Source organism: Carcharodon carcharias, chromosome 11 (genome assembly GCF_017639515.1).
Source record: "Carcharodon carcharias isolate sCarCar2 chromosome 11, sCarCar2.pri, whole genome shotgun sequence".
NCBI lineage: Eukaryota > Metazoa > Chordata > Chondrichthyes > Lamniformes > Lamnidae > Carcharodon > Carcharodon carcharias.
This window is the reverse complement of record NC_054477.1, coordinates 161,427,138-161,454,819: the sequence shown is the minus strand read 5'-3', so window position 1 is coordinate 161,454,819 and position 27,682 is coordinate 161,427,138. Positions and strand designations below refer to the sequence as shown.

General features: G+C 44.3%; 1 protein-coding gene across 1 annotated transcript in view; it reads right to left on the bottom strand.

Moving 5' to 3' along the window:
• itgbl1 (integrin, beta-like 1) overlaps positions 1 to 27,682 on the bottom strand; it is a 182,891-nt gene that overhangs the window by 89,620 nt on the left and 65,589 nt on the right. The window contains exons 3-5 of the mRNA XM_041198860.1: positions 9,034 to 9,180; positions 4,323 to 4,445; positions 759 to 899 (exon numbers count right to left, since the gene is read on the bottom strand). Coding sequence (XP_041054794.1) covers positions 759 to 899; positions 4,323 to 4,445; positions 9,034 to 9,180 — 411 coding nt within the window. The remainder of the gene's footprint in view (positions 1 to 758; positions 900 to 4,322; positions 4,446 to 9,033; positions 9,181 to 27,682) is intronic.

Genomic DNA, 27,682 nt, shown 5'->3' with positions numbered 1-27,682 from the left:
ACATTGATATATTCACACCAGGTAGTGCACTCCCTAACTAATGAAGAAGAATGTTCTCATTAGTCTAGCATGGTATCAGGTAAGAGAGACACTTGTGTTTGCTTTCATCAAAGCAAAATTGGCCGTCAAGGGTGCAGTTTAAACTCCCAGTACAGTAATGTCAGTATACAATACATATAATACACTGGCTCAATGAGGTGATTTCACACAGGCTTTAAACCTGCCAATAATTAACACAAACATTCTCAGGCCAGGTGTGAGACTATTCTTCTTGTGTTATGGGATGACTTTGGGTGTGGGGAAGCCACAAGCCTTGGGTTTCAGATGCACTGTGTAAACTTTCTTGGGTAGCAGCCAGCAAAGGAACATTCTCAATTTTCACTGTCATTCTGGGGTAGCCAAGTAGAACAGCTCCTGAAATGATACTCTCTCTCTCTCTCTCTCTGTCTCTCTCTCTCTCTTTCTCGCTGTCGCTTTCTCGTTCTTTGCATTCAGAATATCCATCAGCCTCTTCATTTTTGAAACAAAACAGCAACAGATCAGAAAATAACAGCTCTGCTGGGTTTCGAAATATTCTTTTGCTGAGTTGAGTGAATTTAGAAGGGCACAGGGTAATGGTTGATTTATGCCACATTAGCTCCTGCCCTCATTACACAGAACTGAGAAATCAGAGTAGAAGTGGGTAACGTAATTTGGTCTAAATTCCAATCTTTATCATTAACATTTTTTTAGCATCTGAACCGTTTCGAAAGACACACCTCGGTTGCTGCAGATCTTGCCTTCTGGTGACATGCATTTTCTCTTGCTCTCCAACTGGGTAATGTCACACTGGAATTCACATTTATCGCCATGCCAACCAGGCGTACAGTAGCAGTTACCACAGTAACACTTTCCATGCCCTTAAACCACAAGAAATACCGGGTAAAGAGACAAAATTAAATGTAAGGATATTTCAACAATATTTAGCTGACACTTTTATTTCACGGATTGATTTTTTAGCAATTATTCTTTATGATTAATTTCAAAGTAATTTGACATATTTGCAGACAGCTGTTGTCTTTGACTTATAGGGTAGTTCCCAATTATCACACAAACATGGGTTTCTAATGTCAAGAAATCTCCTCGCGCACAATCCAACTATTCCACAGCAGCGGTTAGAAAAAAGATTTAATTAAAGATAAAATCCTACTTCAGTCTTAAAATGGCCAGAAAACTGTCGGAAGTAAGTGAACTGTTTAGATGACCGGTGAGAAGGATGAATCTACTCAGGAGAAAAATGGAATAAAATACTTGTTCCACACATCGCACCGAAAGGATTTTCAATAATTCAGAAGGACCTTAGAACATTTTCCCTGGAACCCCAACAACATTAAAGAGTTTCGAAAAATATATCCTGTTCAATAAAAGATTTTAGCAGGTCACGCAACAAAAACATCTTGCATTTATATAGCACCTTTGCAGCAAAATGCCCCACGGCGTTTCACAGGAAGGAATCAAGACACTGACCTAAAGGATACATAAGAAAGGGTACTTGGTACTTAGTAAGGTTTCCCTCCGCTAGGGAATTTTCCCAGGAGATGCATATTGATTACAGCCGGTGGTCGGGTTAATTTAAAAAGTTCAACAGATTTTCTTTAAATGAATCTTTAGAGGGCATGGAGGGTAACCAGAAGCTTGATCAAAGAGGTGGATTTTCAGGAGGGTTTAAAATATGGTGGGGGGGAGTGGAGAGTCGGAGGGATTAGGTATTGATCTCAAGGTGCGTGGTCTAAACAGCTAAAGGAATGGCCATCAGTGCATGACTGAAGAAATGACTACACAGAGGCTGCAGTTCACAGGATCACAGAATTTTAATGGCACAGATGGAGGCCATTCGGCCCATTATGTCTGCACCGACTCTCCAATGAGCATTATGACCTAGTGCCATTGCCCTGCCTTTTCCCCATATCAAATAATCATCTAGTGCCCTCTTGAATGCCTCGATTGAACCTGCCTCCAGCACACTTCCAGGCAGTGCATTCCAGACTCAAACCACCCACTGTGTGAAAAAGTTTTTTCTTATGTCACACTTGCTTCTTTTGCAAATCACTTTAAACCTCTGCTTTCTCGTTCTTGATCCCTTTATGAACGGGAACAGCTTCTCCCTATCTACCCTGTCCAGCCCCCTCATGATTTTGAACATCTCTATCAAATCTCCTCTCAGCCTTCTCCTCTCCAAGGGAACAGGCCCAACCTCTCCAATCTATCCTCACAGCTAAAGCTTCTCATCCCTGGAACCATTCTTGTAAACCTCTTCTGCACTCTCTCCAATGTATTCACATCCTTCCCTTGAACTGTGTACACTATTCCAGCTGAGGTCTAAAGAGAGTCTTATATAAATTCAGCATAACCTCCTTGCTCTTGTACTCTATGCCCTTATTAATAAAGTCCAGGATACTATATGCTTTATTAACTGCTCTCTCTACCTGTCCTGCCACCTTCAATGATCCATGCACATATATACCAGGTCTTTCTGCTCCTGCAGTCCTTTCAAAATTTTACCCTTTATTTTATATTATCTGTCCATGTTCTTCCTACCAAAATGTATCACCTCACACTTCTCCGCATTGAACTTCATCTGCCACCTATCTGCCCACTCCACCAACTTGGCTATATCCTTTTGAAGTTCCACACCGTCCTCCTCGCAGTTCACAACACTCCCAAAGCTTTGCATCATCTGCAAACTTTAAAATTGTCCCCTGCACACCAAGATCTAGATCATTAATATATATATCAGGAAAAGCAAGGGCCCCAATACCGATCCCTGGGGAACTCCACTACAAACCTTCCATGTCAAAAAATGCCTATTGATCACTACTCTCTGCTTCCTATTTTTCAGCCAATTTTGTATCCATGTTGTTGCTGTCCCTTTTATACCATGAGCAATAACTTTTCTCACAAGTCTGTTGTGTAGCAGTTAAAATGATTTAGGGTGAGTTATGGGGCCGCAAAAGATTGCAGTGAAAGTCTATGGAAGGATTTAAACATGGGGATGAAAATTTTAAATTTCAGCTATTGGGGGGACCGGTAACCAGCAGCTCAGTATGAACGAAGAGAGAGATCTTACATTGCTCTCGTGCATTTCAACATCTCAGAAAGTTCCAAAGCACTTTGCAGCCAATGAAGTAGTTTTGTAAGTATAGTGACTGTTGAAATGTGGGGAAACACAGCAGCCAATTTGCACACAGCAAGCTCCCACAAACAGCAATATAATGAATGACCAGATCATCTGTTTTTGTGACGTTGATTGAGGGATAAACATCATTCAGGATCTCAGGGTGAACTGCCCTGCTCTTCTTCAAAAAAGCGTAATGTGGTCTTTAATGTCCACCCGAGAGGGCAGTTGGTTTATCATCCCATCTGAAAGAAAGCACCACCAACACTGCAGCACTCCTTTAGCAGAGCACTGGGAGTGTCAGCCTGGATTTTCTGGTCAAATTCTCTGGAGCAGATGAGGGCACTACCCACTGATCCACACTGATACCCAAGCGACAGTTGGAGCAATAACATTCCGACTCCATTTCTGTCCAAGCTCATTAAGATCAGGTTTGACAGGTAAGAGGTTCAGGATAGAATACTGCAGCAGAATTTGGGATCAGGTGAAGCTTGTGGAGGGCAAGAGATGAGAGGCCTGCCAGGGGAGCATTGGAATTATCAGGTTGGCAGTGACCAAGACCATGGGTTCAGCAATTGGTGGGCTTAAGGTAGGAGAGGGGGAGATGGGTGATGCTATAAGTAGGTGCCCTTTGCCATGGAGAATGTGGGAGATATATATGGTTCAATAAAAATCTTGTAGGGCTTTGCTTTAATTTCGTGAATCTTTAAGATATATTCTTATTATTAACTATAGCAAAACATTAACAAGGGAAGAAAATCGAGAAACATTTACAAGAATTATATCATAGCTGTTTATATAATCTTAGGAACAAGATAACTTTTGGGAAAATGTTACCAGTTGTTAAAGAATTAGACAGAAAGAATAGCCCATTCCTACACGATATAACTTCTCAATTCGCCAGGATCTAACGTGTTGTGGTGTTTTGTAGGGGATCACAATTTTTAAAAGATTTCTTCCAGACCACAAAGTAACCCAATAAATTTATCCACAGTGAGTTCAATCTCGTTCAGCTTTTTGCACTTCTGGTTGCTTCAGAAACCTCGTAACAGGAAACCCGGAACAAGTTTAATATAATGTCACAAGAAAGGTTGAACGAAGAGCACCATCGGAGATTCTATTTTAGTTTTGGTTAAGTAACGTCAGAATTAAATGTATTGTCGTTTACCTCCACAAATCTCTCCAGTTTCATCATCAATGCAATCTTGGTCGTTACATTCACAAAACTTTCCATAAACCAGTTTGTCATTCCCAGGATTGTTGCATATGCACCTCCCACAGTGACATGTGCCTGGAAAGGGTAAAAATTAAGGACCAATTAGTATTTGGCAGTTGTTGACATTGCTCGTGTGAATTCCATTGCCTATTGCTTCATAAAATAGATAAATAAATCAAACTTGATTCAATTATAAAATACATTCACAATTCTAACACAATTCTGCAAGCACATCCTCCTCTCTCCCTCTCTGTGCTGCAATAAAGATTGATTGCATCGTCTCCAGCTCTCTAGCTCTTTCTTTAAAACTAACACTAATAAATCCAACAATGAATTTAGGAGGCACTTACCCAAAGAGTGGTGAGAATGTGGAGCGCACTACCACAGGGATGGTTGAGGCGAATAGCATAGATACATTTAATTGTAAAAGCTGGACAAGCACATGAGTGAGAAAGGAATAGAAGGGTATATTGATAGAGTGAGATGAAGTCAGGTCAGAGGAGGCACATGTGGAGCATGTTGGGCCAAATGGGCTATTTCTGAACTTTAAGTTCGGTGCCAGTATCTGCAAAATCTTAAAACTGCGGATTTATTTTTTTATCCACCTCATACAGACCAATTAATGTTAATCGGGCTTGCTAGTTATTCAATAAATCCCCTTTTCATGTTTGAGCCCTGAACAGCAGAGTCCCTCTTCCCTCTGCAATGCTCCAATTCATTCATGTGTGCCCTGCTCAAAGGCAGGTCCTCGGCTCATTGTCTGCCAATGCTTCATCTTCAGCCGTTTCCTCAGCTGTTTTTTTTGGCTGTTGGTTTGTCATTGAGAGCCACATTGCTGGTGTTATTCTAGTCATCCAGCCATTTGAACTAGCAACTTTCAAAAGGGGGAACGGATAGAAAAACTGCAGGGTTAAGGGGGAAGAGATGGGCAAGTGGGGCTAATTAGCTAGCTCTTTCAAAGAGCCAGCACTGGCATGATGTGCTGAATGGCCTCCTTCTGCATCCTATCATTCTGTTGTATGATTTCCTCAACGCAGTATGTTATGTTGCAACACCACTTCCTAGTGCATTAATATGGAGCAAATACTGAATGGGATAGGCTGTCATCCACTAGAAAATTCTACCCAATTACTGAGTGCACTTGGAGATTATTTCATTGAGAGGAAATAGTTCACCATTCATTAAGTAAAGCTGTCGCCATGAGCCTGATGTTACCCTTCAAAAGAAAAATGGGAGAGGTCTCATCTATTATAAATGTAGAAACCTGGAGCTTTGAAAGATGTAAGTCCTAAGGTTGCAATTTCATTTGTGGGACCAAAAAGCTAGCAGAGAATCATAATGCACCCTCAATAATAATCCGTTTAATATCTCTCCAAGCAATTAACAAATCACAGCACTGATATAAATGTCAAAACGATTATCAATCTTACTGCGGATGCACAATCAACTGAAAATGGTTGAACAAATGAAAGTAACCATCATTTGACAACAAGAGAGGGAAACACATAGCTTTGGAGCACAGAAACAGTCTCTTCAGCCCAATGCTGGTGTTCATGCCCCTCACGAGTTTCATCTCACCCCATCGACATATCACACGGCAAGTCCTGCTCTCTTCTGTGATAGATTCATTTTTTGACAGAGAAGGCGGGCTCCCAGTACGTGTAAGGAATGGCAGTGGTCATCCGAAGAGCGGACAGGGGAACACATCCCACCTAACACTGTCTGCCCCGCAGCCATCTCACGCTTGAACGATTGTCAGTGGGGGTGCAGGGGGGGTACTTTCCGCCCCCTCACCTGAGAGGAAGTCCCGTCTTAGAGACCAATCTGATTGACCAGCAGCTCTCCAGTCCGTGCAGCAACTCCTGGAGTCGAGCGGCGTGCGGTTTAAATGAAAGCGGAATATTTCACCTTACACGTTGGGCCTGGCTAAAGCAGCTCATGTTTGTATGGGGTGAGGAGCTGAGAATGCTGGAATTACTCAGCCGGTCTGGCAGCCTCTCTGGAGAGAGAAACAGAGGCCGGGGTTTTCGGGCCCCAACGTGATGGGATCCACTGCAACTGATTCGCCGGCTCAGCCAAAATCCCATTGACTTTCAGCGGGGGCTGGGGCGGGGGCTGGGGTGGGGGGGGCGTGTGGTGGGGGCGGGGGGGGGAGGGTGGGCAGCGGTGGGGAGTGGGGGAACGGAATAAAAGGGAGGGTCTGTGATAGGTTGGAAGACTAGGAGAGGGTAAATAACATTATCAAACAAGGTTTTAGCTTTTGGGGAGGTCTGGGGGGGGGAGCTGGGGAAGTGTCCATGGAGGGTGCAGTGGGGGGTCTTCAGGGGTTGGGGGGGGGTGGGGGGATGTTTCCAGGGGTTGGAGGGCGGTGTTATAGGGGAAAGTGGGGTCTAGGGGGCGTCGGGGGGGTAGTGGGTTGGAGGTCATGGGGCGGGTGGGGTCAGAGCGCAGGGTGGGGGTCTGAGGTCATGAAAGTGGGATTGAATGTTGGGAGGTGGGGAGGGTGCTCGAACATCAGGGTGGGGAGTCAGAGTTTGGGGGAGTGGGAACCTCTGGGGTTTGGAGGTCGGGATGGGTGTTGGGGAGTTCGGGGGTGGGATCGGGGGTGGGGTTGGTGGGGTTGGGGTGGGTGTTGGGGAGTTCGGGGGTGGGTGTTGGTGGGGCTCGGGGTGGGTGTTGGGGAGTTCGGGGGTGGGTGTTGGTGGGGTTGGGGGTGGGTGTTGGGGAGTTCGGGGGTGGGGTTGGGGGTGGGGTTGGTGGGGTTGGGGGTGGGTGTTGGGGAGTTCGGGGGTGGGTGTTGGGGGTGGGTGTTGGGGAGTTCGTGGGTGGGTGTTGGTGGGGTCGGGGGTGGGTGTTGGGGTGTTCGGGAGTGGGGTTAGGGGTGGCTGTTGGGGAGTTCGGGAGTGGATGTTGGGGAGTTCGGGGGTGGGTGTTGGTGGGGTTGGGGGTGGGTGTTGGGGAGTTCGGGGGTGGGTGTTGGGGGTGGGTGTTGGGGAGTTCGGGGGTGGGTGTTGGTGGGGTCGGGGGTGGGTGTTGGTCGGGTTGGGGGTGGATGTTGGTGGGGTTGGGGGTGGGTGTTGGGGAGTTCGGGGGTGGGGTTGGGGGTGGGTATTGGGGAGTTCGGGGGTGGGTGTTGGGGAGTTCGGGGGTGGGGTTGGGGGTGGGTATTGGGGAGTTCGGGGGTGGGTGTTGGTGGGGTTGGGGCTGGGTTTTGGGGAGTTCGGGGGTGGGGTTGGGGGTGGGTATTGGGGTGTTCGGGGGTGGGTGTTGGTGGGGTTGGGGGTGGGTGTTGGGGAGCTCGGGGGTGGTGTTGGGGGTGGGTGTTGGGGAGCTCGGGGGTGGGGTTGGGGCTGGGTTTTGGGGCGTTCGGGGGTGGGGTTGGGGATGGGTGTTGGTGGGGTTGTGGGTGGGGTTGGGGGTGGGTGTTGCGGAGCTCGGGGGTGGGGTTGGGGGTGGGTGTTGGGGAGTTTGGGGGTGGGTGTTGGTGGGTTTGGGGGTGTACTGTGGGATTGTTTGTGTGGGGAGTCCAGTGGAGGGGGGCATCGGGGATGTTGGGGGTGTCCCATCGGGTGGGTCTGGGGCTTTACAACAATTACCCAGAAGTTAGAAGAGGTTTTAATCCTTCTAACTTTTTCTGAGTAACTATTGGTGTGACCCAGTTGGAACCATCTGATGATTGCGACTTAAATCGTATTTAAATCGGATGGTTCCCAGTGCAGGGCAAATGTCCAGAGGAAGTTTGTGCTTGTTGGCAATTGCCATGTAAACTCTCACCTGGGAACGTCCGAGGGGGATTCCCCAGCGTATCTGCGGTGTACCCCCCAAATCTGGCACTGGGGTGCTCAGATGTTATGACCCAATATCTCCGTATGTGGCTCCATATCAAACCTTGCTATATAACCCTCCTATAAAGCACTTTGGGATGTTTTATTATGTTAAGGCGCTCTATAAATATAGGTTGTTGTTGCATTTACACAGATTAACAGTTAACCCTTTGCGAAGTGTGATAGCATTGTTAGGCTAACTAGCAGTTACAGTGAATCAGTGAGTAAGCTGTTTTATAACAATAAGGACTTCACCAACAAAGAGCGATGGAGAGAGTGGCAGGGCTGGAATTACAGAAAGGGAAAGAGACACTTGCAGGAAGTGTATGCAGTACACAAACCAGCTGAAGCATTACTGGTATATCTGCCCACAGGCTGCTTATGGTGAGTAAGAGGATATACTATGTGTGATATGACAGGAAGTAAGTGTGACAAGTAAATGTGACGGGAAGTATGTGACTAAAAATAACAATGAGTGTGTAACAACTGCGACAGGAAGTAAGGGTGACAGGAAATAACTGTGACAGAAGCAAGTGTGACAGGAAGTAAGAGTGACAGGAAGTAAGTGTGACAGGAAGTAAGAGTGACAGGAAGTAAGAGTGACAGGAAGTAAGGGTGACACAACAGATGCTTATTAGCTTTCAATATAGCTGTCTGGAGCAAACTGATTAAAATAGCCACTTATGCCAGAAGACATACAAGTATTTTGTAAAGGTGAAGGAGGGGGCATCATTGCTTCTCTGGAGGTATCTATTTTAATGGCATCCAATTTTTTTTTGCATATTTCAAGCAAGTGAAAGCACTTTTGATTAAAATATAGAATAATGAAAAGTTCTCACCTGCCCTAGAGCATATCAGACCCTCTGAACTGCGACACATATCATTGCTCTTCTTCCTGGGAATTTTGCAAGTCTTGGGATAGTGACAAGCATTCCCAGACCAGCCACGGTCACAGATGCATTTCCCACAATCGCATTTCCCATGACCTAGTTGGAGCATCAAAGAAACAAACAGATAATAAACTTTCCCCATGTGATGAGCCATTTTAAATGAAAAGTTCACAAACTGTTTCTAATAGTTCAGAAATAGTTAGCTAAATCATGCTGCATGAACTTGGGATATGTTAAGGGATATTCATGTAAAAATGATTAAGTTGTTTCTCTGAAATTTCTTTCCGTGCTTAAAAGTAAACAGGTTTCACACCTCTGCTAAAACGAATGTAACCATTCTCACGAAATTATACCAGTTACAAGGCCTTCACTGTCGCTGGGTCAAAATCCTGGAACTCCCTCCCTAACAGCACTATGGGTGTACCTATACCACATGGACTGCAGCGGTTCAAGAAGGCAGCTCACCACGACCTTCTCAAGGGCAACTAGGGATGGGCAATAAATGCTGGCCCAGCCAGCGAAGCCCACATCCCATGAAAGAACAAAAAAAGCAACGATTGTCCCAACAGTGTTCATTCAAGTATGTCTACAGTGTTCTAACATCCCCTGGGAATAATGGGAAAGGAGGAGGTCATTCAGTCCCTCAAGCCTGTTCTACCAATCAATTGGATCATGGCTGATCTGCATGTTAACTCCATCTACCCGCCTTTGTTCTGCAACCCTTAATCCCCTTACCCACCAAAAATCTATAGTTCTGATGAAAAGTCACAGGCCTGGGATACTAACTCTGTTTCTCTCTCCACAGATGCTGCCAGACCTGCTGAGTATTTCCAGCGTTTTCTGTTTATATTAAAATTCAATTGATATCAGTATTGTCAATTGACCCCCCAGACTCAACAACGTTTTGGGGGGAGGGGAGAGAGAGTTCCAGATTTCCATTCCCCATTGTGTGAAGAAGTGCTTCCTGACATCACCCCTGAACAGCCTGGATCGAATTTTAAGGTTCTGCCCCCTTGTTCTGGACTCCCTCCACCCCTACCACCAGAGGAAGTAATTTCTCTCAATTGACCCCATCAATTCCTTCAATCATCTTCAACACCACAGTTAGATCACTCCTTAATCTTCCTTGCTCATGGAGGTACAAGCTTAGTCTATGTACCTAATTTAACCCTTTTTGGCCCAGGATCATTCTGGTCAATCGTTGCTGCACCCCCTTCCAAGACCAATATACCCTTCCTGAGGTGCAGAACCCAGAACTGAACCCAGACAGGGTCTGACCAAAGCTCTGTGTAAGTGATAAGAGTCACCTGCCAAGGCATCAGCCCATTTCAGACTCTGATTGGACTAGTGACTGTAGCCAAAAATCTTTCTGTTTTTATTCCAATTTACATTGGTTTCAGTGACATAATGAATTGAATTCTATATTTTTGGCCAACACCCTAAGTCTAATTACAACATTTCTCCTTTAATCACAGAATGTTCAAGTAATGGTTACAAAATAATGAAGGGATTTCACAAAAGCATTGTCTGATGCGCCATTAAGTCAGATAATGAAGATCAGCGATTATGATGCAAAATTCTTAAACAGGTCCATCACGAGGCAATGTAATTGAATAACAGCCTACTACAATGCTTTAAAAATGAACACATTCCATAATCATTTTTTTCTTTAAGTATTGAATTGCGTAAGAAATGCATCAAGTGAAGCAGGACTCAGCAAGGCTACATTATGCAAACTATCGTGTGATACAATTAACAACCTGGATCTTCAGTAAGCAAATAACTAATGATTGCTGCTTCCTAGGAAGATATAGGGCTCTGGAACCCGCTGGGATAGTGCCAGAAGTGTCAGAACCTGAGCATTCAAGTAAGTGAGATAAACAGGGGGAATTACAATTGCTAGAAACTAGAAAATAAAAGCAGAAAATGCTGGAAATGCCTAAAGAGTTTGCCAAAAATTCGGGATGGGAAAGATCGGTCAAAATGTTTCTAGCAGTATGTCTCCCTCAGATCAGAGATTCAGCCTGAAGCATTGGCTTCTCTTTTCCTTTCCGATTAGTAGATTTTTCCTTGGCGATTCAGAGGGAGAAAAGGACATTTTTACATTTCTTTCACACCATTATCTGTCCAATGCATTTTACAGCCAACGAAATACTTTTGAAGTGTAGTCACTGTTCTAATGCAGGAAACACTGCAGTCAATTTGCTCACAGCAAGCTCCCACAAACAAGAGCATAATCACGTTTTTTAGTGATGTTAGTTGAAGGATAAATATTGGTCCCCTCGATCTTCTTCAAAACAGGGCCATGAGATCTTTTACATCCACCTGAGATATGGCAGATAGAGCCTTGTATGGAAGACAGCATCTCTAACAGGCACTGGAGGTTTCACCCTGGATGTTGTGCTCAAGTCTTTACCCACTGAGCCACAGCTGGCAACTGGTATGTGATGATTTGCTGATTTATAGTAATTATTGCTTTAATACCATAAATTCCATAATAAATTGCGTTGCTGCTAATGTGCAACTGTGCTTAATCTAGCCTATCCCTTTAACAGCACAAAAACCAAATTGATCATGTTAGTAAAGGGTTACTTCCCATTGAATTAATGAATTACCTCTTGTTTTGACTGTTGTAACACACTCCTGGCAGCCTCCCGAATTCTACCCTCCGTAAACTTGAGGTCATCCAAAACTCTACTACCCTTGTCCTAACTCACATCAAATGCCATTCACTTATCACCCTTGTGTTCACTGACCTGTACTGGTTCCCGGTCAAACAATATTTTGACTTTAAAATTCTAATCCTTGTTTTCAAATCACTCCATGGCCTCAACCCTCCCTAGTTCTGGAATCTCCTCCAGCCTCACAACTCTCCAAGATACCTGTGCTCCTTCAATTTTGGTTTCTTAAGTATCTCTGATCATGCTGGCTGCATCATTAGTGGCTGTGCCTTCAGCTGTCTGAGCCCTAAATTCTAGAATTCCCTCCCTAAACCTCTCCACCTCATTTTCCTCCTTTAAGTCGCTCCTTAAAACCTCCCTCTCTAACAAAGCTTTTAGCCACCTTTTCTCTTTGTTTCATAAAGTCACACATACTTTTTTCCCCGTTTGGAGATAGTGGGGAAATGCTGGGAGGATGAGCAGGCTGATTATCAACCTATTGAAACGCGAGATGGCTGCTCCTTCTGTGACCAACAGGTCGTGGTGAGTCTCTTGAACCCGGAGCTTCTGGCTCAGAGGCAAGTGCACTACCTACTGTGCCACAAAATCTCCTCACCATCTGCCCTAATATGGGGCAGAATTACCCCAGGTTTGCGCTAAGTGCAAAAAACATCATTTTATGCGCTGGCCACAATGGCAGTCCCAAACCCACCGCAGAGCATCATGAATCTACTCCGCGCCCTTTCCAAACCCAAGGACCTTCCTACCCCTTGAGAAGATGGTGGTCAGCTGCCTTCTTGAACCGCTGTAGTCCATGTGGTGTGGATACACCCACAGTACTGTTAGGAAAGGAGTTCCAGGATTTTAACTCAGCGACAGTGAAGGAACGGTGATATATTTCCAAGTCAGGATGGTAAACGACTTGGCAGGTAACTTGCAGGTGGTGCTGTTCCAATGCATCTGCTACCCTTGTCCTTCTAGATGGTAGTGGTCATGGATTTGGAAGGTGCTGTCTAAGGAGGCTTGGCGAGTTCCTGCAGTGCATCTTGTAGATGGTACACACTGCTGCTACTATGCGTCGGTGGTGGAGGAAGTGAATGTTTGTGGATGGGGTGCCAATCAAACGGGGCTGCTTTGTCCTGGATGGTGTCAAGCTTCTTGAGTGTTATTGGAGCTGCACTCATCCAGGTGTGTGGGGAGTATTCCATCACACTCCTGACTTGTGCCTTTTAGGCTGTGGACAGGCTTTGGGCTTTGTAAAACTCAAACATCACTTCCTCTTGTTTGCATCCCAACCCCTCGAGATAAAGGCTAATATCCCATTGACTTTGTTGATTAATTTTTGTTTCTGTCCTCTAGTTGTCCGTGAACAGCTAAAACTCTTTGCCCCTCCACAGGTCTTAGTCTCTCAACATTAAGAAAATATTCTGATTTGTCTTTCTCAGATGTGATGAATGCCTTCACGTTTCTCCATCTCAAACCCCATTTCCCAGAATTTTATTCACTCACTTCATCTATCCATTTTCCTTTGTAACTTTCTGCTCTGTTCCACACATCTTACTGTGCCTACTAACTCTGTCATCTGCAAACGTGGATATACAACTCCCATCCAAATCATTCATCCAAATGGTGAAAAGCTGTGAGCTCAGTCCTGATCCATGATGATCCTGTCACTAATTGAATGGGCCCTTTATCCACATTCTGTTTCCTATCTTCCCAACAAATAACCAATCCATGCCATAAATAAGATTAACTTTAATTCAGTCGCTTTTAATTTTTACTAATAATCTGCGTGGAACCTTATCAAGTGTCTTCTGCAAGTTTGTATAGACAACATCCACTGACTCCCCGATCCATCATGCTATTAACCTAGCTTGGCAAAAGAAAAAGGCTACAGGGTTAGCCAGACATGACCAACACTTCACAAATCTATGCTGATTGCCTTTGATCCGCTGTTACTTATCTAAGTCATTCTGGTCCGGCTTTTCAACCTGGGGTCAGAAAACCAGCGCTTGGAAGAATTCCAGGTCCCAGCGCTGCACCCCTGCTCCTCCTATTGCAGCGCTACAAGCTAAAATTTAAATGGCCTCATTGGCTGGGAGGTGAGCATGGCGTGGCTTGCCGCTGCTTTGCTGATTAGAGCAGACAGGTATTTGGAAAGCCAAGAGGTCAGAAGCAGAGCCATATGGACAACAGTATTGGTGCAGTGCTCCTGCTGGCAGTAGTTGGCCCTCTTGTGTTTCATTTCAAATCTACTGCAGAGAAAATGACTTGCATCCCAGGACAAGCCCGGCAGCTGCTGCACTAACATACGAACATGCGAGTTAGGAGCAGAAGATGCCCCTCGAGCCTGCTCCATCATTCAATAAAATCATGGCTGATCTGATTGTGGCCTCAATGCCACATTCCCACCTACCGGTGATAACCTTTCAGCCCCTTGTTTATCAAGAATCTATCCAGCTCTGCCTTAAAAATATTCAAAGACTCTGCTTCCATCGCCTTTTGAGGAAGAGAGTTCCAAAGACTCAAGACTCTCAGTGAAAAATATTTCTCTTCACCTCTGTCTTAAATGGGCGACCCCTTATTTTTAAACAGTGACCCCTAATTCTAGATTCTCCCAATGCCTTGTATAATGTGTGCTCGACTGAGCTGACCTGAAAAATAGTTGAAAATTTCCAAGGCTGAACACTAGGCCCCTTAACGAGCTCTTTAATGAGCACAAGAGGCCATTAATTGGCAACAAGTGGGTTTCCTGCTCCCTCTCCCTAACTCCCTGCCGCCCCTTTCAAAATTCCAACTGCCCTGGAGGCATTGGAACCCCAAGACAACTCTCGGGATCATGACTTTTAACTTCCGCCCACACCAGATCATGACCACCATGAAAATCCAGCCCCCTGTCTCTGATGAATCCATTAGCTTCCTGTTGGATAATCTTTAAATATAATTAAAGTACAAACACGACGACATGTACATGCAGTTGAAAAAAATCAATGCAGCCTTTATTTAGAGACACTTCATGTATACCGGTAAAACACCCAACATTCATCATTGCAATATGAGGACACTGCACTACATTCCCCTCAGGGGCAACTATTACCAGAATAATCTTGGTGCAGCCATACTTGGAGCACCATGTACAGTTCTGGTGTTCATATTATAAAAGAATATAGAGGCAGTGAATAAGGTGCAAGAAAGATTTCCAAGGATGACAACAAAACTGCCTCGTTATCACCATCAGGATAGATTGAACGGGTTGGGACTCTTCTGTGGAAAAGAGAAGGCTGACCTGATAGAGGTCTTGAATACTATGAAAGGTGTTCAATAAGGTAGACATAGAGAAGATGTTTCCACTTGTGGGGAGACCAGAACTAGGGAGACATCAAGACATAATAGTCACTAATAAATCCAATCAGGAATTCAGGAGAAATGTCTTAACTCAGAGAGATATGAGAATGTGGAACTCACTACCACAGGGAGTGGTTGAGGTGAATAGTACAGATACATTTAAGGAGGAAGCTGGATAAACACATGAGGGAGAAAGGAATAGATGGATATGTTGATAAGGAGATGTGAAATAGGTATGAGAAGAGGCTCATACACATAGGAATCAACCAGATAGACTGAATGGCCTGTTTCTGACCTGTAAATACTTGTTGGATGTTGTGATTTTTTCCATTTCAAGAGTCCAACTGGCTGACCACTCCCCCCCCCAACCCTCGTCCCCACACCAGGCTTTACATAAGCATTATCACACTGTGGAGGGAAAATGAACACTTTGCAGCTGTGCCATTTCTTTCAGTAAGTACCAGTAGCCCAATCACCTTCTTCCTGCAGTTATTTGATGGTCAACTATCTGAATCCAGTCACCGTGGATTTTGCTTATTCTTCATTCTTTGGAATCTGTCCACTTTCAAGTCTGCCTGTCACATCCTGTCGTGCAATGTTTCATTTCAAAGCTGTTCCCAAATTGCTTTTTCTAACTTCAACACTCTTATCATCTCCAACCACCTCACTTATTCATTCACCCACTCAAAAAACCATCTGTTTGAGCCATTTCCTTTCCACACAACTAAACGCTAAATAGATGCGGATTAATTATTTTAAGACGTCGTGTTTTAAGTATCGTATTACCATGTTTAACAAATAAAAGTTCAAATTGATATTAAGCAAAGCCGTATAAGACCAGCAGATTCACTTGTCAATGGGGTCAGCCATGGGATTTCTGCAGCTGCCCTGGTTAACTTTCCACACCGGCCTATCACTGTCTCCGTATTGATTAACCATCACTTCCTCACAACTGATGATAAACTGACAGGTCTGTAGGTACCTGGTCTTCTCTCCCTCCCTTCTTAAATAATAGAATGACATTTACAATTTTTCAATCCAATGGCACAATTTCTGAATCCAGAGATTTTTGGAAAATGATGATTAAGGGACCTGCAATTTCCCCACCTCTTCCTTTTGACCCTGGCCAGGAAATTTGTCTATGTTAAGTCCCATTATTTTCTCGATAATTTATATTGACTGCACTAAGTTCCTCACATTGACTTAGTTTTAGGTTTCCCTGTTAGGGTGATATTTCATCCTCATCCTCCACTGTGACACAGGTACAACGCCTTCCTTTAACAAGTCTGCCATTTCCTCACTATCTGTTATAGTCTCCCTGCATCTGACTTAAATGGGATCAAATTCCCTGTCATCACCCTTTTTCCCTTAATATTTCTATAAAACCTTTTGTTGTTAGCATTGGTGTCTTTGGCTACTTTTTTTGTATCCCTTGGTGCATTTTAAGGCACTTCCACTTTTCCTTCTAATTGTGCCAAGTTAAAACCGTGCAAATCGACGAGTACGACGCTATCCCTGGTAGAAACCCATTGACTGCAATTTTAACTCACAAACTGACTGTGGCAAAAAACGCATTGATTTAAATTAGGGTGGATTCCTCATCCTAGTGTGGAGGGTGCTGACTCTCTACATCACCTCCAAGAAGGAGCTGATCTGGTCCCTGACTGGGACAGAGATCGCAACCTCTTCAAAGTAAATAGATTCGGAAATAACACTTGGCCTGTGCTGCCTCATGGACTGGTTTCTATTGCCTGAAAGAGTGAGAGAGGAATTTTCCAGCGTTGTTTTTTGTCCTATGGCCTCTTTCTCTTTTTTCCCCTATCCCAGGCTGTGGGAAGGGGGTTGGGCTGAGTGTGGCGAGGGGGAAAGGGAGGAGGATGTGTCCAGTCACATTGCTGTGTCCATCATGAGGTGTGGGACAGACTTGAAGGGCCAGTGGATGCTTTTCCTTCAGGATAGGTTTGTGTATCTGTAAATGTCAATCGGGGTCCTATGATGTAATTAGGTAGTGACAGAATCTTGTAATTATGGAGTGAAAAGTTTAAGTAGGAAGCTATGACTGTAAACATGAACATAGGAATGTACAATTAAAGAAAATAGACCTGAACAGGAGGAACTACACAAGAACAGGAGTAGCTCATTCAGCCCCTTGAGTCTGTTCCACCATTCAGTTAGATCTGTATCTTAACTTCATCTACCTTCCTGCCTTGGTTCCATGATCCTTAATCCCCTTACCCAACTCTACAAAACTCTATCAATCTAAGTTACGGGGAAGGTGGTGGAATTGTGCTTTATCTCTAGACTCGTATTCCAGAGACCCAGGGTAATGCTCTGGGGACCTGGGTTCAAATCCCACCATGGCAGAGGGTGAAATTTGAATCCAGTAAAAATCTGGAATTAGAAGTCTGATGATGGCCATGAAACCATTACTGATTGTTGTTAAAACATGTCCGGTTCATTAATGTCCTTTAGAGAAGGAAATCTTACCTGGTCTGCCCTCCATGTGACTCCAGACCTACAGGAATGTTGTTCACTCTTAAATGCCCTCTGAACAAGGGTAATTAGGGATGGGCAAAAAATGCTGGCCTAGCCATCCAATGAATTAATTAAAAAAAAAGTTTTGAAATTTCCAGTTGACCCCCCCCCCCCAGCCTCAACAGCATCTTGTGGGGAGAGAGTTCCAGATTTCCATTCCCCTTTGCGTGAAGATATGCTTCCTGACATCACCCCTGAGCGGCCTGGTTTGAATTTTAAATCCGCTTGTTCTGGTCTCTCTCGCATCAGAGGATGTAGTTTCTCTCCATCAACCCTATCAACTGCTTTAATCATTTCAAACACCTCGATTAGATCGTCCCTTAATCTTTTATACTCGAGGTTATGAATTGCGGACTGGTGTATGATTTGATTTTCTTATACTGTATACATAATACATAAAACTGCACATTTCTAGCACTTTTTGTGCTACCTGCTCGCACCAGTAATTAGGCACTGTACATGTAAGGTATTTGACAAAATTTACCCGTAGAAACTTGCATGGGCTTGATGACAGGATTTGATTTGTGAAACTTCTCTTAACAAGATCCAGGTTGTAGTAATGCTGCTGTGTGTACAACTGTCTGTCCAGGAATCATCAAAGTGATGGAGGAAAAGAGCACAGTTACTGCTAACTTTTACACTAAACATTGTCTTTCTGACAGCTTTTACAAAGGGGCTCCCGTGAAACATTGTTTAAATAAAGATCTCAGCTCTGAAAGTTGAAAGACTGTCTAATGTAATAAACAACATGCACCCTGTGTCCTCACTCTCTCTTTGGTGTCTGAATGCCCTTTGTGCAGCAGTGTCAGTGTGTCTGAATGCTCAAAAACAAATAATTAAATAAATAAATGGTGACACATGATGGAGCAACAAAGGTATCCAATTCCCAAAGCAGCAACTGGTGATTCACTTTGCAGTTTCTTGTATTTCCTAACTCTTTCTGCAGATTTGCAAATCCACTAAAAATGAAATATTGTGGCTACAGTAAAATGCACAAGACGCATTGAACCGTGAAATCATACAGCACAGAAGGAGACCATTCAGCCCATCGTGCCAGTGCCAGCTCTTTGAAAGAGATATCTAATTGGTCCCACTCTCCCAGCCCTTTACCCGTAACCCTGCAAATGTTTCCTTTTCAAGTATTTACCAAAATAATTAATGAAAATTACTGCTGAAACAGCTTCCACCATCCTTTCAGAATGAATGAAGGATCCCGGGACAGTATTTTGATGCAGAGTAGGAGAGTCTTCCTCGGTGCCCTGGCCAATATTTAGCCCTGAGTCAACATCACAAAAAACAGGTTGTTATCTGGTCATTATCACATTGCTGTTTGCGAGAGCTTGCTGTGCGTGAAACTGGCTACGTCATTTCCGACATTACGACAGTGACTGCATAATTAAAAAAAAGACTCCATTGGCTGTTAAGCACTTTGGGACCGCCTGAGGTTTTGAAAGGCGCTATATAATTGCAAACTCTGGGTGGAATTTTCCATTCTAGGACTAAGTCCCCTGGTGGGGGTAGGGTCGGGAAGTGTTTCCCACCGTGGATGCCAGAGGGAGTTCGGGCCATATCACGTGAACCCGGCCTCACCATCTTGAGGCCATTTGCACTGATCAACATGTGCCTCCACACACAGCCTGGCTTCCTGTCCACATCACAACAACTTTCCAAAACAACATGAAAGGAAACCTCTTTTGCCTACGGTACAGACTCTGGTTAGAAATACAAAACAACACACAACTGTAATTGGCTAATTTACCTACTTAAACTCACAGTATGGTGAACAAGTCAAAGTCAAATATAACATTATATTAATCCTCGTCTCATATTTTATCTAAAAACATGATACAAATAGAGAATATGAGGGGCCCACTTTACCCTGAGTTTTGGAACCACTGATTGCACTAATTATGCACTAAGATGATAAACACTGTTGTTCACGTTAATAAAGTTGATGCAAGCCTGTATTCATTCTCCTAAAGTTTGCTCCTGGGAGTTGGTATGTCTATTGAATGATAACATACGCTTTTATTAACATTCTATAGCATTTTTCCCACCAGAAGCTGATGTAGGAGGGCAGAGGAACAAGAGTGGTGTAGGGATGAAGGCAGCTAGGGAGATAATAGACAGGAATAAAGCCTAGGAGGAACTTAAACAGCGAGAACAGCAGTGTTGATTGGAGATGGGAATGTAATGTGCAAAATGAAACCTTTGACAATATAAAGAGGTTCAAGATAGAATTCAGTACCTTTCTGGAGACACTGAATTGAGTTATTTGCTGATAAAGCTAGTCGATTTTCCAATTCATAATACCCTCTTATTCTCTTAAATTTCAGGATGGCCAGTTCTAACACTGCTGAAAGGTATCTTGACTATGACTGTAAAGAATTTTATTTAATTCGATGCAACTCCATAGTTTTTCTTCAGTGAATGATGCTCCAAGCCACTGTCTGTGTGTGACATTCATGAGCATAATCTACATAATGATATCTAGAATGGTCTAAAGACACACTCATTATGTTTTAAACATAAGCAAAAGACTTTGCTGCCTACAAAGCTAATTTGTTACATGATCTATCTGCGATACTCAACTATTGCTGCATGACTCTGAATCTTTTCCCGCAAGCGTGCAAAGTTTACAAATTGAGTTGGCAGCAATCCTAATTACTGGATCCATAATCAGAAAGAGTGAACGTTATACAGGATTAATGTCAACAATGGAAGATTTTCAACTTGCACAGAGTAATTAAAAAAACCTAAAAATAGCTCTGTAACAAATGTGATTTTCTGCGTGTAATTAATCCCTCTAATTCTTTGTAATGTTTAAAACTAAATAAATACAATTTTATGGGCACTTACTGATTTGCACTCAACTGCTGGGATTACAATTAGCCTAAACCTGCAGTGCACAATTAAGTAATTTTTACCAATTCAAGAGTGCTTTAAATGGTATAACTTTTCAGTCATATTCATTTTGCGTTCAACAAAATTTCATCCCTAAAGGCAGCCTATACTGGCTGCCATCTGTCTCAAATATCGACAAATCTACATGAAAGAAATTATTAAAGCCTTTTGTGTATCACAAGGGAACAAATTATTGTATTCTGTTACGACCTATAGAGTGGGCAGTTTTGTAGCATGAACACAATTTGCATTCTGTCACTTGATTCATGTCTAGAAGCATCAGAGGAATAAAGTAACATTATTATGACCAAATAGTAGCACCATCACTAAGGCTACCTGTTCCCACTTCTGTAACATCACCCAACTTTGTTCAGTCTCAGCTCATCTGTGGCTGAAACCCTCATCCAGGCTTTTGTTACCTCTAGACTTGGCTGTTCCAACACTCCCCTCATTGGCCTTTCACATTCTATCCTCTGTAAACTTGAGATCGCCCAAAACTCCGCTGCTCATGTCCTAACACACATCAAGTTATATTCACTTATCACCCCTGTACTCACTGGCCTACATTGGCTTCCAATCAAGCAATGTCTTGATTTTAAAACTGTCATCCTCGTATTCAAATCTCTCCATGGCCTTGCTCCTCTCTGTCGCTGTAACTTCCTGGAGCCTCACAATCCTCTGAGGTGTTGGTTCTCCTCTAATTCTGGCCTCTTGAGAATCCCCAGTTTTAATCGCACCACCATTGGAGGCTGAGCCTTCAGTTGCCTGGGCCCCAAGATCTGGAATTCTCTTCCTAAACCTCTCCACCTCTCTTTCTAACTTTCCTCCTTTAAGATGCTCCTTAAAACCAATCTCTTTGCCCAAGTTTTTGGTCAGCTGACCTACTATCTCCTTGTGTGACTCAACATCACACGTTATTTTATAATTCTCCAGCGAAGTGCCTTGAAACATTTTATCACGTAAATGGTGATATATAAACATAAATTGTTTCTGTTTTGATGTTAAAGACAGTATCCACACTGCCCTCTGAAGGTAAGTTCTGTTAGAGTGCGTCTATATTTGCACCTTACAGGGGATGAGTTGATAACAGAAACATCACTCTACCTGTTCCTCAAGGATTGGTCTCTTCAGCCATCAGAAAAAGACATAGGGGAGAGTTTTCTGGTCGGCGAGTGGGGGCGGGGTTAAGGCCATTAGGACACTAATTTAGATAATTAACGGGTCTACCCGTCTAACCTTAAGGTTGTTGGGCAGGCGAAGAGCCCAGGCCGCCTTTGCATTTTTCATGGAAACTCAACCACGGGCGGGAGGAGGTTTCGTGAAGTGTTTCAAAAATAAATAAATTCTTTTAATTCATGTTCCTTGACATGTCCCAGCTCATGTGACACTGTCACATGAGGACATGTCTTTAAATATTTTCAATTCTTTGCTTAAACGTTTGAACCTTAAACAAATCTCCCTGAGGCACCTCTTTGCCTCAGGGAGATTCCTGCCTCTTTCACGCGCACGTGCGAAACAGCTCAGGCCCGGACTCAGGGAATACCCCTCGCCACCCCCCCACCCCCGCTCCCCGCTGCCTGCTCCCGCCCCCCCACCCGCACAGGGAGCCCTCAGCACAAGCGTCACACTGGGCGGGCCTTAATTGGCCCCGCCCACATAAAATGGCGGCGCGCACCCAATCGGGGGCACCAATCGGGTTCAGGCCCGCCCCAGCACAACCCCCCACAACGGGGCGGGGGTGGGGGGAGTGGGGGGGTGAAATTCAGCCCACGGAGCCATAGAGTCATGGGTTATACAGCTCAGGAGCAGGCCTTTCAGCCCATAGTGCATCATATGAGACCAACTCATCCCCAGGTTTGCTACATGTCAATCACCTGACACAAATGGAAGGATGCCGACCCCTCCACCTCCCACAACTACAGGGCAAGTTTTTAACTAACTTCAAACCCATCCACTTACACAGAATGAATGCCCCGAGTTTCACCAGAATCGTGCCAAATTTCAGGCGTGGGGGTAAGCTCATTACTCCAGGGTCTTGTCACTTCTGGGAATATTGCAAAGACTGGCTAATGTTGCCGGGTGACTTATTTCTTTCATTCAAAAGCGATAAGTGTTAAAAAAATAGCTGACGCACCACAAGTTACTGCGTAGAATTATATATTCACCTCTATTCTCGCGGAGGGAGGGAGACCAGAGGAAAATACTGGATCTAAAGGCAAGATCACGATGCTCATTTCATTCATTCTGAAAGCACTTTGACGATGTGGGCGGAACAACTGAATTAATCAAGGCTTCCAAAAGCTTTTGTTGGCTCCAAGAATCAGCATACTGATTCACTGCAACAGCAAGATGAGCCAGTTCTGCTGAGAGAATTACTAAATGATATTCAAGAGAGTGAGTGTCTGAGAGCTGATGGTTATGTAAGTGTCAGGAGAAAGAATTCTGTTGTCAACTCCAGAAAATGCATCTAAAATCACAGCATAACCTTCCCAACATTCAATTACATGCTGTAATTTAAAAAAAAAACTAATTACTCAACAACAGAAAATTATACCTCTGGTGGGAAGATTTCACCATTATGTTCGCTGTTGTATTTTAACACACTGGTACATGGTTCTGGTTAATGGTTCTGGAGCAATTTAATCGGTTATCAGATTGCAAGGAACTGAAGTCAACTAATTTCTTGCCGTTCGAATTTTTAGCAATAAAAGAGAAAGTGTTGCACTCCGTTCTGGTCACCCCTATTATTAAATGGAAATGGAAGCACTAGAGAAAGTGCAAAAATAATTTACAACGAGAGGAGAATCGAGAGGCTATAACTATCAGCAAAGGTTGAAGATACTCTTTTCTCTAGAAGGGAGAGGGGGTGAGTGGTAACCTGACAGGGTCTTTAAAATTATGGGCAGAATTTTGCCCTTGTCGGGCGGACTCGGGTAGGGGTGGGCAGGGGTGGTCGGGAAGCTGACCGCCGCCCGCGATTGGGGCCACACTGCGATTTCACGCTGGTGGGTGGGCCAATTAAGGCCCTCTCGGCGTGAAGTGCGAGCGGTAGCGCTCAGCACTGCCTGTGCAGGTGGCGGGTGGGGGGGGGTGGTGGGGGAAGAGTGCCAACCTCGCACTTGCGCGTGAGTGCGCGCTTGAAAACCTCCCTGAGGCACAGAGCTGCCTCCGGGAGACGAACGGTTTCCAAAATAAAAAATAAAGATGTTAGAAATGCTATAAAACATGTTCCCCTCATGTGACTCTGTCACATGGGAAGGGACATGTCATTAATTAAATTTTAATATTTTAATCTTATTTTTATTTGCGTTTGGAAACCTCATCCCGCCCGTGGATGAGGTTTCCAAAACAAACAATGCGAAGGCTGCTTGGCCTTTTCGCCTACCCCACCCACCTTTAGGGCAGTGAAAATTTTCTTTTAATAACCCTGTTAATGGCCTTAACAGGCCTTTCAACTGTCGGTGGGCGCGCTGCCAACTCCAGCGCGTGCCCGGCGATCGAACTATCGGGCGACTGCGCGCTGACGTTGGCCTGCTCGGCTGATGTCAACGTGCGTCATTTCATGCTCGCCCAGCCGCTGAGTGAAAATTCCTGCCCCAGCAGAGACTAGCTCTGCAAATTTTATGTAATTCCATGTAATGTTTCACAGAAAGACTTGCGTTTCTGTAGCGCCTTTCATTGCCTCAGGACATTTCTTTACAGCAGACGCAGTATTTTTGAAATGTAGTCAATCTTATAATGAAGGAAATATCAGAGTAAATCATAATTCGCTCTCACGTAGGACTAGTTGGTTATGGGAGTGAATTAGCTAAACCATCCAATCAGGAAATATCCAAGGATCTAGCTGAGTTTGCTGATGTTAGCTGGTATGGCTGTAGTGGTGTTAACGAAACGTGACCAGAGTTCCTATTCCTGATCATTAACCAGGAAATCCAATAGTGGAACAGAATCAAAACACTGCAGATGCTGGAAACACGAGATAAAAATAAAACAGACATACTCTGCAGATCAGGCAGCATCTGTGGCGAGAGAGAAGCAGAGTTAACATTTGATGTCGATGTCCCTTCACCAGAATGAAAGAAAGTTAAGATTTAGGAGCACAGGTGTCAGAGGAGGCCATTCAGCCCCTCGAGCCTGTTCCACCATTCAATGAAACCATGGCTGATCTGTAACCTAATTCCATTTGCCTTTGCCCTAATTCCTCTAATATCTTTGGTTAACAAAAATCTATCGATCTCAGATTAAAATTAACAATTGATGTAGCATCAGTTGACATTTACGGAAGAGAGTTTCAAACTTCTACCAAGTGTTGCCTAATTTCACTCCCGAAAGGTGTGGTTCTAATTTTTAAACTCTGCCTCCTAGTCCTAGACTCCCCAAACAGTGGAAATAGTTTCTCTCTATCTATCCTGTCTGTTGTCAAACAGTCACTTGGTAGCACACAGCTTGAATCTTGCACCCATCAGGACAAACACAAGAATACCAAATTTCAAATGATCACACAGCACAGAGGGAGGCCATTTGGCCCACCATGTCTGTGCTGGCTCTTTAAAAGAGCAACCTGATTAGTGCCACTCCCCCTCTAATCTTGCCCCATATCTCTGCACATGTTCCTCCTTTGCCAATATTTATCCGATTCCCTTTTGAAAGTCACAATCGATTCAGCTTCCACCGCCCTTTCAGGCAGCGCATTCCAGATCACAACAACTCGCTGTGGAAAAAAATTCCTTCTTCTCCCCCTATGGTTCTTTTGCCAATTACCAGAAATCTGTGCCCTTTAGTCACCAACCCTCTTGCCACTGGAAACAGTTTCTCCTTATTTACTCTATCAAAATCCTTCCTGAGTTTGAACATCTCCGTTAAATTTCCCCTTAACGTTCTCTGCTCTAAGGAGAACAATCCCAGCTTCTCCTGTCACTCCACATGAACTGAAGTCTTTCATCCCCAGTAACATTCTGAAAAATCTTCTCTGCACTCTTTGCAAGTCCTCTATTATAAAATAATGTAAATTAATTTAAAAATGAAGTCTACTGCATGCCTCATCCTCCTTTCTGGTAAGGAACATGAAACAAAACAAAATTATGGAACATCTGAGAGGATAAAGTTTATACTTTAAATCAATCAAGTAGATGGTATGATTGGCTTTCACTAGCATAGAGTGAACAATTGCAATTTCTTGAAATTTATTATCAATGGAGTCAGCAAGGTTAAATTCAAACATGTAATGTACAGGATTGCAAAATGTTGTGTTAAGTTGTCACAACTGCATTAGCAACAGCACAAAATAATACTCCTGGGTCTAGGTTTCACAGGCACCATGGACCCTGCACCATCCCTCCGTGCCCAGGGGAACCCACCAGGCGAACAGCTACCCCACAGCTATTTAACAACCAACTGGCCATTTATAGACTGGAGATGGGCTTTTCATCACTCAGGAACAGGAAGTCCCACCTCAGAGAGCTGCCAGCCAATCAGAGGCCAGCAGCTCTCCAGTACCGGCAGCGCCATCGGCAGCAGTGGCCACTACCTGCACTGCACTCTGGGGGGTGAGGAGGTGAGCAGCATCAGATCATGTGGTAAGGGTTTGAGGGTCTCGCTGGGTGCCAAATTGGCACACCCCGGAAGGGGGTGGTGCGGTAGAGGGGGGCAGTCGAAGTTTGCCAGGCCATGGTTGGTTGGGGGGGGTGGGGGTGGGGGGGGTGCCCGGGAGGGGGTTAACACCTTGTGGGGAGGCCTCCAATGGGCTCAGGGGCCCATGAAGGAGTGAGTCTCCACCCTGCCTGCTACTAGCACACACAAGTAGACCTGCAGGGCTGGCTGCTTGGCATGGTCCTTTCCCACCGCTGGTTAAATCCCAGCAGCAGTGGAATGAGGCCCTTAAAGTGGGTATTGATTGGCTACTTGAGGGCCTCAGTTGGACATAGAATGCCACCCCCAGCCCCGTACAACTACAGTAGGGACATGGGTGGGCAGGTAGGCAGTGAGCAGACCACCTGCTGGATCTTACATGGCTCCCCACCTTCCAGCTCGCCGGCAGAAGCCGTGTAAAATCCAGCACATGATGATTTTAATTCTTTGTCCTAGAATCTCACTGCAAGTTCAGTGCAAAGCACAAAAAAACAATTCCTAAGGGTTAGCTACAGCCATGACATTTGTGAGATCTCCGCAAGGTGAACTCAAATCTGAAATGCCTCTTTTTAATCAGAAAGGATTGCGCAAAACAGTCCAAATCTCTGACACCGAAATTAAAGAGTTTATTCTTACAAAAAATTCAGTGAGGGAATGAGAGGAATTTAATTACATTCCTAATGCTGATGTACAATCTGACTCAAGGAGACAGTAAAGGGATGGTAAGCAGTCTCCCAGGATCAGGGCAGGGATTGTCTTGAACTATTTCTGCAAAGCAATTAATCTTCTGAGATTCCAAGCACTTGTGGCTGGGGATAACCACCAGCACCAGCTAAATCACTGATCTGAAAACCAAGATATGGTCGGTCACGTCCCCAGCTTTGTGCAATATTGGTTTTGCAGACACTTGCCTACCCAATAAAATTATATCGCTACAACAACAGCTTGCATCTTAGTAGCACCTTTATGTAACAAAACAAATCAAAGTGTAATCAAATAAAATTTGGCATTGAACAAAATGAGTTTTTTTTATTATTTGTTCATGGGATATGGGTGTCGCTGGCTAGAACAGCATTTATTGCCTACCCCTAATTACCCTTGTTCAGAGGGCAATTAAGAGTGAACCATGTTGCTGTGGGTCTGGAGTCACATAAAGGCCAGACCAGGTAAGGGCAGCAGCAAATTCCCTTCTCAAAAGGACATTAGTACAACAATCAGCACTGGTTTCATGGTCATCATTAGACTTTTAATTCCAGATTTTTATTGAATTCAAATTTCACCATCTGCTGTGGTGGGATTTGAACCCGGGTCTCTGGAGGATCATGCTGGGTTATTGGATTACTAGTCCAGTGAAGTGACTATACCACCATTCCACCCCCTCCCTTAGATAGATGACCAAAAACTTGATTAGAAAGATAGGGCAGAACATTAAGCTCGGTGGGCGGACGTGCACCAGACCCAGCCCAGCACAGAGTGACACGAGATGATGTCGGGCTAGCGAGCATCCCGAAATCATCGCACAGTCC